At 39.8% G+C, this 17,658-nt stretch overlaps 1 protein-coding gene across 1 annotated transcript in view; it reads left to right on the top strand.

Moving 5' to 3' along the window:
• LOC124804955 (vascular endothelial growth factor D-like) overlaps positions 1-17,658 on the top strand; it is a 93,519-nt gene that overhangs the window by 68,405 nt on the left and 7,456 nt on the right. Inside the window, exon 2 of the mRNA XM_047265342.1 lies at positions 11,596-11,701. Coding sequence (XP_047121298.1) covers positions 11,596-11,701 — 106 coding nt within the window. The remainder of the gene's footprint in view (positions 1-11,595; positions 11,702-17,658) is intronic.

Below are 17,658 nucleotides of genomic sequence, written 5' to 3'. Positions count from 1 at the left end.
TTTGAAACGCGTGCAGTTGATTTGTTTCTTCCCTTCTTTGCTTTATCTGAAATTGTGCTTAGCCTCTAACTTTATCGTCGATGGGATATGTAATCCTAATCATTCTATACAAATAGTCCCGAAAAATGCACTGTGATAATTCGTGGTAAGATTGTTGGGTTAGACGCTGGATTCTCAAATTAGTCTGACATAATTCTTCAACGTTTCGCACAACTGGGCTTTCAGCAATCGAAATCAACGATAGGGCATTCAACTTGTAGAAATACCTGGGAAAAACGACTTATTGGGGGGGGGGGATACGAAATGGAATAGTCACGCAGGCTCGTCATAGATCAGGGACAGACTTTGGTTCATTGGTAGACTACTAAGAAAAACATAACCATTCTACACAGGAGGCTGTTTAGAGCAGACTTGTGTGACATCCCTAGAATATTGCTTAAGCGTTTGGGATTACAAAATCCCACTGAGAAAACACGAGGTTTTGAAGGGCAACACAAGAGGTGAAAGGTCCGCATGATCCATAGGAGAGTCACCGAAATGCTGATAAACCTAAACTGCCGAATAGTTGCAACTGGACACCAACTATATCTCGCAAATGCCTACTTACTAAGTATCAAAACCCAGCGTTAAATGACGAATCTAGGTATATACGAGAGCTGCCCACCTCTCTTGCAGGGACCACAAAGAACAATTAATGTAATTACGGTGCACACAGAGATATGTAAGCAGTAATTCTTATCGTGCTCGCAGTCTTCAAATGCGGAGCCGTCGCCTCAGTGCATGCCGCAGAAAGCCCACAGAACATGCGTTCATCAACTGCCATCAATGCAGTACATTCGTTAGGACGCTGGGCCCAAGAATACTTCCGATGCTGACAGCTTTCCAGAAGCTACCGAACACCTGAAGTCCGTATTTGAAAGGTATGGTACTTTAAGCAGGTTTTCCGAGCCGTGAAGTTTGGACCATTGCTAGACGTACAGGAAAATGGAGATACAGTGAAATGTACTACGAGGCAGTATGCTGTGAGAACGCGTAGCCCTGAGTTTAATTACAGGCAGAAGTAATGGGTGTTTTTGGCCACTGCTGAAATATCGCGAAACAACAGTTGGTGTGTTTCCAGAAACATTACTACTATATAACCTTACAATTACAATTTCAGAGAGCCAAATTTCGATGAGATCAAATAATGGCACTGAGTGTATCCAGACATTGGTTATTACAAACAGAACTCTTAAAACAATTTCAGTGTCCTATATACACAAATAGAAATAAGCAGTCAATAGACATATTACAACTGCACATGGTAGAGCACATCTTGCTGTTTTCGTAGCGCTGGTTCCTTGTATCAAGCACCCTAGTTAAGACAGTAAACAGTTAGGAATCAGTTGTTTTCGTCGTGTGTCACGTTCAGGAAGTCAGGCGGCTTTAAACCATCCCGCAGTAGGGAGTCTGAGTCCTTGAAGCACGATAGGAGTGCTATAACAAAGCAGAGCGTGTTACATCAGCTCGGCGTGACATCACTGCAACACGGAGTGCAGCGAACAGGTCATCCCACCGATGCATGTCACACATTGGCAGAAATAGCTGCATTATCTCAAGGAACTAAACAGCTGTTGAATAAATAGCAGTTCCTGCGCACTAATTAATTCCATCGCTAAAATAGAAACGTTGTGAGACTTCTTATTCTAGTGGCGAAATTCATCGTCTCAGCATCGCCACTGTTAACAACATACTGGTAGCAGTACCGTTACTTATTTTTCTAAGTTGCCATAATACCAAGCTCCTGTGTGACTATCTGCTACACTTTCCTTCAAATCACCACTGAAATATGTTTCTGCACTGAAGCAGATACACCCAGAGCCTGCTATCTACCACAAAGATCTCTTTCGCCTTTGCTTCGAAAATCTAGTGCTCACACTGAGTATGTAAGCGTTCCAACATCAATAGTGGTGACATCTGTCTACGTTCAAACCAGGGGCTTCTATTTTTATGACTGCTCTACTTCGGAAAGAATTTATCAGCACTAATGAGCTGAGAACCTTTCTGAACTTAAGAGATGACTGTGCAACTATGAGCCTTTTAGTTTAACTCATTTCAGTCACCATCATTAGTTAAGTGGAGCCCTGTGCTTACTGGAGCCAACCATTGACATTGCTCTATATTTTGACCCAATGCCGATTTTATGACTGTTCATGTTTTACTTTTTAGTCGTTGTAGGAATATGGCGAAGGAAATCTAATCTTCAAACTCAATTATTTACTGGATGTATTCCAATTTCTCTCTACCTCTACAGCTCCCTCTAGTGCTATGGAAGTCATTCCCCGATGTCTTAACGTATGTCCTGTCATCCTGTCCCTTCTCCTTGTCAGTGTGTTTCTTATATTCCTTTCTTTCTAGATTCTTCACAGAACCTCCCCATTCCTTACCTTATCATTCCACCTATTTTCAACATTCGTCTGTAGCACCACATCTCAAATGCTTCGATTCTCTTCTGTTCCAGTTTCCCCTCAGTCCAGCTTCACTACGAAACAATGCTGTACTCCAGACATACATTCTCAGAAATTTCTTCCTCAAATTATGGCCTATGTTTGATACTAGTAGACTTCTCTTAGCCACGAATACCCTTTTTGCCAGTGCTAGTCTGCTTTTATGTCATGTGATAAAACCTACAACGAATCAATGTTTTAAAAAATACTGTTCTGAAATTTATATTTTTTACAACATAATTTCTTATACTCAACACAATAAAAAGGAAATAAGATTTCGCGAAATCACATTAAACAGATGCTTATGTTAAAACACTCCTCGCCTTATTTATTTCTCATTGACACACACAACACGATACGTCGTCATAAACAAGAGTCGACACGGAGGTCATCGATATGTACAGAGTCACAAGAAATTTCCGGTGCCGACTTTTTCCAGTGAGTTCAAACAAAAAATCCCTAGGGGGTACAGGAACGCCGATCCAGCCTAAATTAAGCCTTGGTGCAGCTTGTAGTGCGTGGCGGAGTGTACAGTACTACACAGTAATTTCAAAGGCTAGCCTTTCTATTCATTGCACGTGTAGACTGAAGACAGGAGGGAAAAAAAATAACCGTCCGGGGCGCGTACTGGGGCATAATTTATAATCTTTGTCTTCCTGACCTTTCACATGACACAATGGAGGTGACGAAATTGTTGCAATCTTTCTTTAATACTAGTTCTCTCAACTTTTCTTGATAAGGTTATTGACGTCGTATTTAGTACTTACCTTTGCTCTTTGGAGACAGATGAACATTTAAATGATTCCAAACTTCCGATCAATCATGAAATGCTGTTCATCAGCGCACTGAAGCTCTGCTGTTTATTTCATTTAAAAAATAAATTTCAATCATGTGTACAAATGGTAACATACACTAAGCTACTTAAGAGGTGTGTAATTGAAGTAAATGGTAAAAGATGAGAATTTATGCCACACCGGGATTCGAACCCGGTTCTCCTGCTCACTAGACAGTTGCGTTGACTACTAAGCCATCCGGACAAAGTGGTCATTGCACCTGTATGGACTACCCTTGAATGCCTCTCGTCAGACCCAAATTCTCAATTAATCCACACGCTACTAATGTAGTGCCTCTGCCCATTATTCTCATTACTCGCGACATTTTTGCCGATTCCCGTAATAGTTCGATCATGGTGTGCATCTGCACTGAACAGATTATTGGCAAACTTTGCCTTAATAGTGTGTGTGTGTGTGTGTGTGACTGGGAAATGCTACACATCTCTTAACATAATTCATTTAAAAAAATTGGTCACATGCATTATTCCTATCCTTGATAAGAACGTCCATACAAAAAAAACCTAAGGATACAGAACATATCAGTACATTCTTCTTTGGCAGTTTTAAGATTTCCAAGGTAAAATGTCAGTTTCTTTCTCGAAGTAGTTTTTATCTGCCTTGCATTAGACTGACCATCTCCTTTTTGACCATCCTAAAACTGAACCCATCACTTTGCCGAATTTATAGAACTCTAATTCCTTGTAGCCTACTGCTAACTGTGCTGCACCACAAGTAAATTATTTTCAATAGTACCTGTACTACATAATTTTCTGAGAGTTACCAACCATTAGTTGTGCAGCACTGTCAGCCAAGCTCTTTGCACCTACTTATATCCTTGTTGGGTCTTTGATGTAAAATATTCACAACTCTTTTACGAGTAAATCTGTGATCCCAACCAACTGCAGTTATTCCTTCCCTGTCTAGCATGCTTGTAGGATGTAGATTCTGGTGTGTCCCACTTTTGTTTCCTAAATTTCCACCACATATTTCTATTAATTTATGTTCAGTCCTCACAATTGAGTTTGACCCTCGCATCTTTTCAAAATTGTTATAAGGACTGAGTAGGCCATGTGGGAATGTCATCCATTACCAAATACAGTAACAAGCCCATGTGGGGGGAGGGGAGGGGATATCACCAGTACAAATTTGGTGGTAGCCATGTTGGCTATGAGGAGATCACACTGTTGCTGCCAAAGTTTTCACTTTCACTTGCACATGCATGTCAAGCAGTAGATACCTGTTCATTTTGGGACTGACCTTGAAAATAGGCCATAACAGCAGCTGGTATTCGTTTTGGCTGAGTGGCGCCCAAGGAGGAAGCCCTTATTCAGAGTAGTCAGCATCATGGAAGATCTCTGATGCTATGAAACTACCACAGTTATCAGCTGGTGGACGCAAGGCCCTGGCAGTCAACTTATGGAAAACAAAACCAAGTGACGTGTGGACAGATACTCCCCTCAGCTCTGGGATCCTTTCTGCACTGAACAAATGGTCTCTGTGGAGTATATTGAAAACATATTTAGTGAACACTCTTCCCCCATAAAATCGTAAAGTGGCTCCATCTTAATGAAGATGGCAAGCTCAGTCCTGGACGTTATTCGTTTGTAAATAGCTTGATGTTCCTATTGCCATCACACCCCATTGTTAACAACCTCAACATGAATTAATTTTGCACCAGGGCTTAATGCTGCAGGCAGATGAACTATGCAAACCCTTAGAGGGGCGAGAAATCACTTCGTATATCGTATTTAAGTCGTGTACATAGAGGCCAGTCAGACAACAGTATAGACACCAACACCTTCATATTCCATTTTGAAGGGGATTCGGTTCCAGAAAAAGGCACAATCTTGTGTTACCACCGTGATGTTAAGCCGCATTTCCCCACCCTCCTACACAGTATTTTAAATGCCAGCATTTAGGGCATATGGTGTACATATGACCAGATTTATGGAGACTGTGGCGGGCCATTTCATGAAAAATCAGGATATGTTTTACAACCTGTGAGTCTCGAGCATGGGAATGACTGTCCTCTCCAATACCCGAGCTGAAGTATAGTACCCTAATAGAGGAATGCAAAATCGAGAAATGAAGGTTACATGTCCTCATATTTTCAATCTCGGAAAAAAATACAAACGTTTGTATCAAGTCTGTGGTATCGACCTTTGCGATTACTGCAGCCAGGTCATTGGCAGTACCCGGCCTATTTACTCCCTCAAGGTAGTTGTGCAAATAAACTTTAACATGGAGGTGAAAGGCTCTACCTCTCAGAAGTGTGTTGGCCCCAAGAGAGATTTTGGAGGGATCTATACATAGATTAGCTATGAGTGTGATCAGCGAGTGGTTTCCCCTTCATATCACACTGGAAGCAAATAGCCGAGAGAATGCAAATGACCCCAGCAATCACTGTTCATAATATTACTTTCAGGCTGGGAACACTCTTACATTCAGATGGCTACAGGAGCCTTCTGAGTGACCAGCTTACCTCTCTCTCATCAGTGACTGTACTCCTTCCTACATCAGTGCTGCCCATGGCACTTTTTCAGCTATCAACCATCTCTTCCCCTAATGTAATGGCTTAATTACAACAATCTCTACACAGTGATCTTCAAGATGATCACTTTCTAGTGATCCCGTTACTTCCTTGTCAGTCTGAAACTAATCGGTATGTTGGGCTCTCTGAAGAACCAATTGGCAGTTGTATGCTCTGCTGTCACCTTCACCCCTTATCTGTCAGATTGCATTATCGAGGTTGTGAGAGATGTTTCCGATGAGATCACCCACGCAAGCTACTGCCCTTTCTAGACATCATCCACCACAGGCCGGTATCACTATGGACCAAAGACACTGACAATCTAACACTGTTCAAGAGCATGCTCTTCTTTCTTAAATGGTTTTGTGCTAAGGCTCACTATCACATACATTAACAACAAATGCTAGGAGCATTGTCTTCTTCTTGGGAACATTTGCGTCCTCATTCCAGGTGTGAGCCAAGTTCTGCAGTCTTCCGGGCAACCAAAGGCAACTGTGTCAGTTCTCTTCCTTGAAGGTGGTATTTACATAGATTCCTATGACCCAATTTGTGACTGTCTACATCCCCTCCTTACCTGACAACCTTTAAAGTCACCCTTTTTCAATTCATAATCAAATTATCTAACATTAGAATGTTAAGCAAGGAATGACTCTACTAAGGGGCTTCAACTGTATTTGGCTAGAATGTGTTTTTCCTTCACAATGGCTAGACAGTACTATCATCCCAATCCTTGTGCCAGGCAAAAACCCTATATCTATCAACTACTACCAACGAAACTGCCTCATCAACTTGATCTGCAAATTGCTTGAAAGGATGACAGCCAATGATAGTGATGGGTTTTCAAATCATGGGGCCTTTTGTCCCCTTACAGGTCTGCCTAAGGGAAGGATTCACAGGCCACCTAATTACATTGGAAACGGCGATCCAACAGGATTTTTCTGAATGTCAACACTTCACTGCATTTTTTTTTTTTTTAATCTTTATAAGGAATACCACACAGCTTCATGCCATTACATTTTACTTACTGTCCATTAAGGGCTTTCATGGCTCCATAGTCAGATTAGTTGGTGCATCACTCTGATCCCAGAGCTCTGTGCTGTGTGTTACACTCTCTTCCTCATTGCCATCAGTGAGACCATTGGTCAACTCCGCACTGTCGGCGATATTTGCATTTGCTATAGCTCCCAGTCTATAGCTGCAGTTGAATGCTATCTGAAAGGTCTCCACTTGTACCAATTTCCATGGGTTTCAGCCAAGAGACAGGAATTTCTGATCACTTCCTTGGGTGTAAGTCCTGCTACTTTCCTCCACACCCTATCCCAAATAGACTATGGTAGCAAAGTGTACAGCTTACTCGCACTTCCACCTTCAAAGTTGTTGCACCCAGTTCATTTTGGAGTCTGATTAGCCACTCATGTCTTCTGGACTAGATCATAGACAGTTGCATTGTCAAAGTGAGGATTTTACACCTCAAGTTCCAATAGTAACAACTCATGCTCCGAGAACGTCAATCATCCAACCTATCAAATTTACTTTGCATACATGGAGGAGTGAACCCCTGACACTTGCCCTTGGGTGGGATTAATATTTGGAATGGGCCCCGGGGTATTCTGCTGGGACCACTGCCTAATCTCTTATAATGTGCCCCTCATGTTTACCTCCCATTCCTCTGTCAGTACCAAGACCACACATTATGACCTATTGTTTGAAGGATCTACTTTCAGTGGCCCTAAGTGTGTATTCCTCTCAGTTCTTCAGAGGTGTTAGCCATTTACACTAACAGCTCCAAAACAAAGGGTCGGGCAGTATATGCATCTCCAGCCATTTAGAAACATCCAGTGTTTTTTAATGCGTGAGGTGTATTATTTTGAAGATGTCTGAAAGAACAGACACCATTCATGATGCTGCAGCCCTATGTACATGATGAAAGTGAAATTCTGACACTAGCTGCAACTGGGATTAATATAAATCCAATGGCAAGTCAAATTTGAGCTGGAGGAGGACTCTAATTCAGAGTATTGCAAGTGTTCATCACCTTACCCTCTTTGGCTATGCAAGCACACTACCCATCCAGATTAACCCATTTTATTTTCTGGAATGAGCCACTGCCATATTGCGGATGCAAAGACTTAAGACAGCAGGTTGTCCTCCTGGCTCTTCATGCTAAACATGGGCTTCCGGAGTCACTGTCTCTAATATTAGTTGATGACTCAGGCAGTTGAACAAGCGGTTTCTCTCAAACGTGGTTTCTGTTCTCAGATACAAACTTCTTTCATGGCAGGATGGGTAGGTTGGGATGTTCCCAATAGTATGTTAGGTCTCTGGGACCTCAATCCTACCTCATTTGCCAGCTGCCTCAATGATCCTTCTTTTCCTATTGTAATTGCTTTTACATGTGGTTATTCCCTTCTCCTGCTACATCCTATTTTCCATGTCATGGGTAGCACTTCAGTGAATAGTGGCTGTTGTTCCTCTCTTTAATGCTTAGACTGTGTGGCATACCACCTGCTTGCTAGGAGTGTCAAATGATTTGTGGTGCTACAGTCACCTAGAGTATGCTGAAGGTGTGGTTGCAGCTTGTAGCTAGCACCACTGCAGGTCGAGCTAAGGCAGCCTGGGCTGGTGGGAGTTGACCAGCACATAATCTGGATGAATCTTGGATTGACCAGCAGATGAGCCAGACAGAGCAGCTGGGTCTTGGGCAGTTAGCATCAGCACATTGTGTACATCTTTCACGATACCACATCACATGGCAGCATGGAGTTCTCTTGCAAACAGCAGGGGCTGTCCATGAAGTCTGGTGTTTGCCTGTAGAGCAGCTGGAGGAAGGCAGTTAAGTTGTGGAGAGTAAGTGAGGAAGGAAGCAGGTAGGGTGGCTGGACAGCACAGATGGAGCTGCAAGTTGTCTGGCATTGGGACAACGAGGTGCAGTGGCCAGGCCTGAGCTAGTGGCAACGTCTTACCAACATGCCGAGACTGGTTTATGCCCTGAATAGGCAGACCATGTCCAGCGTCATGGTTCCTTTGAAGGCTGGACTGGTTATGCACACACGAAATCAACCCATGGTGTGGATCCCTGCATGGTAGCACACTAAGGTATCGCAGTGGTGTCTGACAGGAACATCAATTGTGCACATGGGCTGTGATGTTGCTTCAGGAAGTGTCATCCAGTGCTGTTCTGTGTATGATTCGCTTAAGGGCAGAGCTGCTGAAAGTTCAAGTTTGGCTGTCTTAAAATACACTTCTGTCATAGTGTGTTCAATGTTAAACAACCCCAGGTCGTTCCATTCCTTACATTTAGTCTATGGTGTAGTATTACTGTAGCTATTACATCCTTTTTGTTGCCCCCATATCCCAGCAAGTAAAGGTCTCCTCTGCACTACTTGAAATTTACTGCCACTACATTTACTTTGGACCACAAAATTAAGCTTTTGGGGATATCAGTGTTCACACTGCTTTAGTTTGGAAATAGTATTCCAGAGCTTTTTTTATATCACTGTTCTTCACAATCGTATAGTTATTATTACAGTTACAGGTCTGTTGACTGATTCTGTTTGATCACTTTAATGTGAGGCGACATTTACAGTGTGCAGAAAGTTCTTACCAAGAACGCATTTGCTACAAAATATCCTGTGTCCTCTCATAAAGCAATACTATGTTTATAATTTTGTCAAGTAATCTTTACGATTTTGAGTGCAACACGTTTTCTGTGTTACTGGTAAGGTGCCCTGATCAATGGTTGGATCATTAATAGATTATTACAAGGCCCAGAATTATTTAGACCCCCCAACCACTTACTACTCCCAACATTCCCTGTGCCACTAAGAGCGGGGCCAAGACAATTGAGAGGAACAGTCCCATCACTTGCAGAAGCTCAATTGTCACTCCCTGGCTTCTGCTAAACATTATCTCTCACCTTGTGTTTTATTGTTGAGAGACCACAAAGTGTCCATTAAGTTTTCAGCTTTCTCACTTGTACTATTATGTCTCTCCTAGTTAGAAAGCTTTCTTCATTCTGTCACTGTCTACACACTTAATCCAGTTGGCATGAGGTCATATATGGGTGGCGTTTTTCTTGTCACAGAGGAGCCTGACACCCCTTGTGTATTGTGACTTTTATTTAAATTACTTCTCAGCTGTGTCATCAATATTGAATTTAATGCAATTTTATCTCTTACATGCTTTCATAATCTGATCAGATTTGCGGCGGACATCACTCACTGGCTACATATGAACCCCACTGACAAAGGGACTCATGAACTCTGTGATTAATCTCTTAACCACCAACACCCATTTTAAATACCAGTTACAACTACTATGACAGGAACATTCAAAAATATTTTACACTATATGCAATTATTCCCAAGAATTGATTAAAGAATCGACTTTCCACAAGTGCACTGTCTCACAGACTTCTAAACATGCATTCCTAAAGCCTGAGAAAAGTGAGGTGAAGACAGCTATTGCCAGAATTAAACTTTGTGTATTAGGGTACACCGAAATCCTTAGGCACTTAATTTCTAAACAGTTACACATTGCTTCTCAAAAACCCTATCGGTTTCAAGAGAATACACAAATGTTAAATTACAAACTTCGTGAGGACAAGCTATGCCTTAATGCACCAGCTTTACAAAGAAACAAAGACCAAGCTTCAATATTTCTGCACATCTCAGCCTTAAAACTAGTGCTCAAATCAAATAAATCCTCATCTCCATAAGGCAGCTCACTCTATATAATATGATTAATACGGTCTTTGTGAAAGAGCAAGTGTGCATCACACTAAAGTTACTGAACCGTTAAACACTGATGTCCAATAAAACAATACAATGGGTGCCCTGCTGAAGTTAGTAATGTAACATTTCTGTAGTGTCTTGAAACTTGAGAGTTGTTTACGATGCATCGTACCTGTTTTGAAATTTTACTGTCAATAGCTCTTCAGCAGTGCATGTTTAGAATCTATGCAGCAGGGTACATGTGTGGAAAGCTGATGCTTCAATCAGCTCTTTCAAAAAAGTATATATTCTTAAAGATATTCAAATAATCTTGTCATAATTTAGATGCATAGAGTGGTTTTGGCCTGAAGATCAGTGACAGAAAAAGGAAATGCGGGGACTCCAGGTAGAAAGCCTCACATCCAACACATGCAATCATTTGTAGCAGAGATAAAATATTATAGTGGTCACTTTCAGACACATAAGTGATTCCTAACATAACATCAGTTAACTCCAACTCTGAGCATTGTTTTACCGATAAAGTTGAATAACTGTCGCATGTGTCCAACTGCAGAAAACACAGGTCAAAAAACAGGTGGCAACTAATGGAGGAGATGGTTCTAGGTAGGTATGAATTTTGGACTAGAGAAAAGAATCCTTAAGCGTTTTTGCACCTGTAGGCTATGGCATCTTGAGAGACTGCATTAAAGTGGAGAATTTACACCCCCTGCATGTGCTCTTGAAACAGCATTGCTTAAGAAGGCGAAATAAAAAATGATTGAATCAAGACATGTTACACCAAGCTTAGGGTCTTCATCAGACTTAGTTTACCACTTCATCCCATTGTTTGACACAGAAATCTGCTACTGCATGACTGATATAAGTAAACATGATGAACTTGCTATGAACAGGTAGCCTTCTATTACAGTAAAGTAGCATCATTTCTCTGCCCCCCCCCCCCCCCCCCAAGTCCTCCTTCATACTGTCTCAAATTAAAAGGATATCACACCAATTTTGGGCTTCTTTTATTACAGATACCATTAGACATCATCATGAGACTGAGCGAAATTGAAAACATCACAGACTTCCTCGAGCATTTCGTCGACAGGAACTCTGTTTCACAAGATGACTTTCTTGCAAGTGAGTAAAATGCAAAATATTTAAAGTGATTAACGCTTTTCAGTGGCAGACAAATTTTACACAATTTTTTTTTTTTATTTTACTATAGCTGAACACTGCTATTTTATATAAAACATTGCTTCCTCTTCTGTACTGAAGTTCTTCTATCTTCTGTTGTCCTTATTTCGCATCTATTGCCTTGTTGGTGTGCATTTAACAGGCTCTCATACTTGGTCCAATCGTATTAACTTACCCACCTGCATTTACAGCCAATATCAGGCCCTAGTAGGCAAGCTTCCTGGACATTTGCATCTAAATGTCTTTAGAATCAATAGTCTAAATAATAATTAGAATCAGGTAGTAACATTTCCCTCCAATCAAAACTGTTCCACAGTATTGCATAAATACGTAGACAAGAGAACTTACTTGATGCTGCCCTTGACACAAAAAAAGTCCAGACCACCAAAATGAAAATGTTTAACATTCATTTCAGTTACAGAAATTATATCATTACACTGACCGTATGTACACAATTCCAGCAGATTATATTGACAGTAAACGTTATAAACTATATTTCCTTTCAAATTTTTGCATCAGTTTGTATAGGAACTGCTGTATGCTTCAAGTTTTAGTTTAATCACAATGTTTAAAACATTTGTACATAACACTTTCCATGCATATTTTTTCTAGATACTAACATTAACTGAAGCTTGTTTACTGCCAGCACTATTTCCTATGACTGAAAAAGCAAAAGACAATTGTATACATACTAAAAGGGCAATTTCTGAACAGATACATGTATTTAGGTCACATGTTACTTAACTGACAAGAGGTGTCTGAAAGTCTCTTCCTCCAGTATGTCCTCTTACTGTTCCACTTTTCAACTTTGAGTGACTAAAATCGGTCACTCCTCCTCATTTACTACTTTATAATCTCATTCCGCAATTTCGAGATGAATGTGTGGACCATAAGGAGAAGTATTAATGTCACTTTGACATAAAATTTAAAGTCGCATTCAAAATGTTATGACTTTCTCTTTCCCTCTTGATTGGTCCAACTCTTAATTAGACCAATCTTGCTGGGGGCGGTGACAGAGGGGTTCTAGGTGCTTCAGTTCGGAACCGCGCAACTGCTGCAGTTACAGGTTCAAACCCTGCCTCAGACATGGATATGTATGGTGTACTTAGGTTAGTTAGGTTTAAGTAGTTCTAAGTGCCAGGGGACTGATGACCTCAGATGTTAAGTACCATAGTGCTTAAGAGCCATTTGAAGCAATTTTTTAGACTAATCTTGTCTTTGTGTGTCATTCCCCCAACATTGTTAAATGGGAGGTTGTAGCATATTCCTAGACTCCTCCCATGCACTGGTTCTTAAATTTTATAGGTAATCTGTTATTGGATAGTTGGCATCTTCAACAATTTGCCGTTTGAGGTTAATCAGCATCCACCCACAGCTCAAACAAGTGTATGACCACTTGTACTGCTCTTCTTTGTTTACATTGAGAATCTCCTGTTCCTCTCGTTTGATATAGGTCCCACACACTTGAGCAATATTCTAGGAATGGTCAGAAGTGTATTCAAAACAGCCTCCTTTGTAGAGTGGCTGCATGTTTGTAGAAGTCTACAAATGAACGGAAGTCTGCTACCGTAAGGGACAGAGCATTTAGTTAACTCAGCCAAAGCCTTATCTAAGGAACTACCCAGCATTCTATTAAAACGATTTAATGAACCCATTACTTGATCCAGGGATCATATTTGTGATGCATATTATGCTGGGGAGAGGCATTCCACTCAAGTGGCCAAGAGATAAGGGTGAGAAAATAATGAACAGTATGTGCAGTGGCTTGCTTACTTATGTTTTCAATTTGTTTTAGGAAATGGTAAAGTCGTGGGGTGCTTACAATCATAAAATCAGAAGTCCCAGCCTGAGGAAGGAAGTCAATTAATATTATTTTACTTGCACACTCCAGAACTTTTAGGTAATTGCAGCTGTAAGAAAGCAAAAACAATAAATTTTAGGCACATGCCTGTACAGACAAGAAATTCAGCAGTGGCTGTATAAGTAGTCTGAGTAACTTCTTAATCAGACTGAGCAACAGAACAGAAAATAACAATCTCTGTAGACTGTCCAACTTCCTCTGTTGGTACCAGACTCCAACGTGAGCGATACATACGAATAATGATCGAAGTTCATCCGATCAAATTTTACCTTTCACTGCCATCTTGTAGTAGAAACGAACTACTTCCAGACGACGGAATTTTAACTTCAGAGAAATGTTTGATGTCCACTTATTTCAGTCTCAAAGTTGTTGTGTACTTAGCTCATTCTTCCAATGTCACATTACTTCTTTGGAAGGGTGATAGTCCACAAATTCAGCTGCTAATTATTGTTTGTGCTGTAGGTGCATGTTAAGATAGTTGGATAATGTCAAGCAGCAGTCATGATGAAGCTTCTACTGCACAACTTGGAACAATTCACAAAACCAGAAAGTTTCACTGACCACTTTCAGATGTATCAAAATGCATTTGAACTGTGAGTCATAATACTGCTTACAGCTGTAAGTGTTCATGTTTGAAATGTTTTGCAAATAGCACTAGCACAGAAAGAAATGCACTGATTAAAGAATTTAATGAAATAAGATGTTATGACAAAATACACATCTAGGCTAACCACTTATATCCAGCATGTACCTCCAAGGTGTACATGTGGACAAAAGGAGGAAAAAAATCCTGGTTAAAAATACTGTTTCTTGGGTGTAAATACATTGTTTCCCAGATAAAAGTACTCTATACCCCCGTGGAAGAGCATTTCTTTTTTTTTTTCCTTCGTGTTAAATGACAATGCACTTTCCCTTGGAACTGTAAAACTCAACACAAAATATTCAGGACATAGGATGTGTGATGTAGTCAGTCAGTAGCAATACATTGTTAAATAGCACAAACATACAAATGGAAAAATTTAATGGTTTAAATTAACATACATACAGTATAGCTACAAGAAAATCTAATCTTTCACATCTACTATTGTTTGCCAAATTTATTAATTTATTTTGCTGTTTTTTTTCTGAGGATGTGATAATAAGTGCACAGCATGAGTTGTAGCAACAGATTTTTTTCTGAGAAGCACAGGTTTATAATTTCACTGTAGTGCAATGAACATTTCGTGAGTTACCTGGCTGAATACATGTTCTGTGGAGCACTGCGACTTTTACACAGAAAAGCCAATTACATGTGAAATTGCATGATTTGTAGTCTATGAAAGAACTAAAATAAATTTGAAAAGCTGTCTCTCTAGTGACTGTTATCCTTTCAGGTATATCAAACACACATGTACCGGTAAAATTTTAAAGAATGGCATAAATGGCTGGTCTCTTGGGCTCCAAATTATTCACGTGCCCGGTCCTCAGCATTAAGTTTTTAATGCGCTGTGATTTAAGGAATTCATCACACATGATATAATTCATCTTGCATAAAAGGAAATTTACTTTTGAAAGTAACCCTTCTCAAATTACCATTCGCAATAGTTTTTCTGCAACCTGTTAGGAATGTAAACAGTTGTAACGCCACACTCATAGAAATGACTCGCAAGAAAGATGCATTGTACGCAGTTTATTGTTACAAAATATTGCATAGTCTTTGATATATTTTGCTGTGTTTTTTTATTATAAACGGCACATTTTCTTGGCGACTGAAGTTTTATTTTGGTGTTACTAACTTTTTGCTGCAGAATTATTCTGCAATAGTGGGCTTTAGTAAAACTATTAGAGTATTAGTTCTTACCAGTAAGAATTACAAAAATTTAACTGAAAACTAAAACAATAAAAGCTTCTCAGAATTCTGAAAAATTCCTGGGTTTTTACCAGTTGTCCCAGGGCATATACACACTGATACTGCACAGGAGATGAAGAAGTAACTCTGATGAAACACAAAATTGGGACTTCTCCTACAATTACAAAGTTTGGTTGATAACAGATGGAAAGACAATTCAAATACCAGTTTGTCATGCACCACTTCTGTCCATCCATAGCATTACGAATCAACCCCTCATCACTTTGAAACTTTACCCAGCCACTACAGGCAAAGCACACGTTTGAGACCAGGGGTAAACACGGTAACAGACCACACAAACCTTTAGATGAAAAAACAGCCAAAGCTCAGAAGCATGTAAAATCACTAAAAGGCCAACTCTCTTTATCTGAAGACCTTAATGAAAATAAGTTACAGCAGATGTACTTAAATTCCTGGACAATCCAAATCCTGTGAACATAGAAATTAAATACTATGACAAAATGTAACATAGCTTTCACCTACTAAAGAACTGACACCTGCAGCATTTGCAATAAAATCCAAGCCACTGTTGCTGAAGTTGATTCACAGATAGCTAGCAGTCGCGTTGAGATTTCTCTGAAGGATCTGATTAGGAGGAGGAAATGCCTATCTGTTTAAAATGAACAGTGCAAGAGAGAGGCTAACAAATTTTGTAGGGTGTTTACAAGGGGCAGGGAAAAATCCTCGGATTTTTCCCATTTAAAATACGCTTTATCCTGGGTGACAGCACATTCTTACCATGTTAAGTGACAATATACTTTCCCTCAAAACAGGAAAGCTTCCTGCCACTTTAGGAAACAATACCCAGCAAAAAAGTTTTTTTTAGTGGTAACATGTACAGTGCATATTTTCATATTACAAAGGTATAAATAAGAATTCTACCACATACAGCACAGTAGCTTCCGAAGCACTGAAATAAAGATTGACTGACTGCTCACGTTACGTGATTTCACCACAGAGCATGGGACACATGAAGAAGTCAGCCAGTAGCAGCATGAAGTGTGAACACACAAATAAGGAATGTTCATGGTTTAAAGTAATATACACACAGTATTGCTACAAAAGAAGGCAAGCTTTCATGTAAAACATTGGAATATCTTTTAGTCTGTGCTACCCTTTAAGATATATCTAACACAAATGTGCCAGAAATATTTCACATGCGAAAGACCACCAATGCCTTATTTAAAATTTTACTGAGCGGAGTGATCCTGAAAGTGTCATCTTGCTGTTGGCAGACACTTGTGTGTGCACTGTTGTTGTAAATTGCACATTTTCTTTGCAACTTAAGTTTTATTTTGGTGTTATTCTCTTATGTTTTATTTCTGCAGTATTATTCTGTAGCAGCCAGCTAGAATAAAATTTTTTTGTTAAAATATCAGTTCATACCAGTCAAATTTACAAAACATTAATTGAAAACTAAAGAATGAAAACACCTAAAGTTCCAAAAAAAATTCCCTGTTGTCCTGTGGCATATAAATCTTTTTTATGAAATAAAAAACACAGTTGCAATTATGACCAATTATCAGAAAATTCCCCAATATCTCAACGAATAAGGTTTAATATCAATGGCAGCGGTTATTTTACTCATTTAATATACATTGCCTTGTTACAGAGGATACCTTTAATCAAACTGTTTCAAAGAAAAGTCCAGATGAAGTTTATTCTATGCTGTGGCATTAACCTACTAAAGTCATATCCAGCAATGTATGAGATATCAGTGTATTCTGCAATTCTTGCTAAAGACAGAACAAGGACGTCAGTGTGTTTCATGTTTTGTTGAAGGCTAAAGAAAGATTTGACCATATTCTTGTAAACTTTTTCCAGTGAAGAGTCACTCTTATCTTGAATGTGTCAAAAGGATGAGCCTAGTAAATACTAATACAATATGTGAAATGCAAGGAGACTTCCAGAACCATGCAAGAAAGACTTTTTCTGCAATGGGGACAGTTTGTTAGTGAAAATTAAAAATAGAAATGTCCTGTTGGTGAGAGAACTACCCCAAAGTTTCTCGTAATGGAGAGTCATACTTTGGTCCACGTGAAACCTACAAGATCTCTGATGGTCCTGAACTGCAAGAATCAAAGTACGTTCCTAGCTGCAAAATATCACCTACAGCTTCTTGGCCATTCCTAAAGCAAATACGATGACTTG

The sequence above is a fragment of the Schistocerca piceifrons genome, chromosome 7 (genome assembly GCF_021461385.2).
Source record: "Schistocerca piceifrons isolate TAMUIC-IGC-003096 chromosome 7, iqSchPice1.1, whole genome shotgun sequence".
Classification (NCBI taxonomy): domain Eukaryota; kingdom Metazoa; phylum Arthropoda; class Insecta; order Orthoptera; family Acrididae; genus Schistocerca; species Schistocerca piceifrons.
This window is presented reverse-complemented; position numbering and strand designations above follow the sequence as displayed.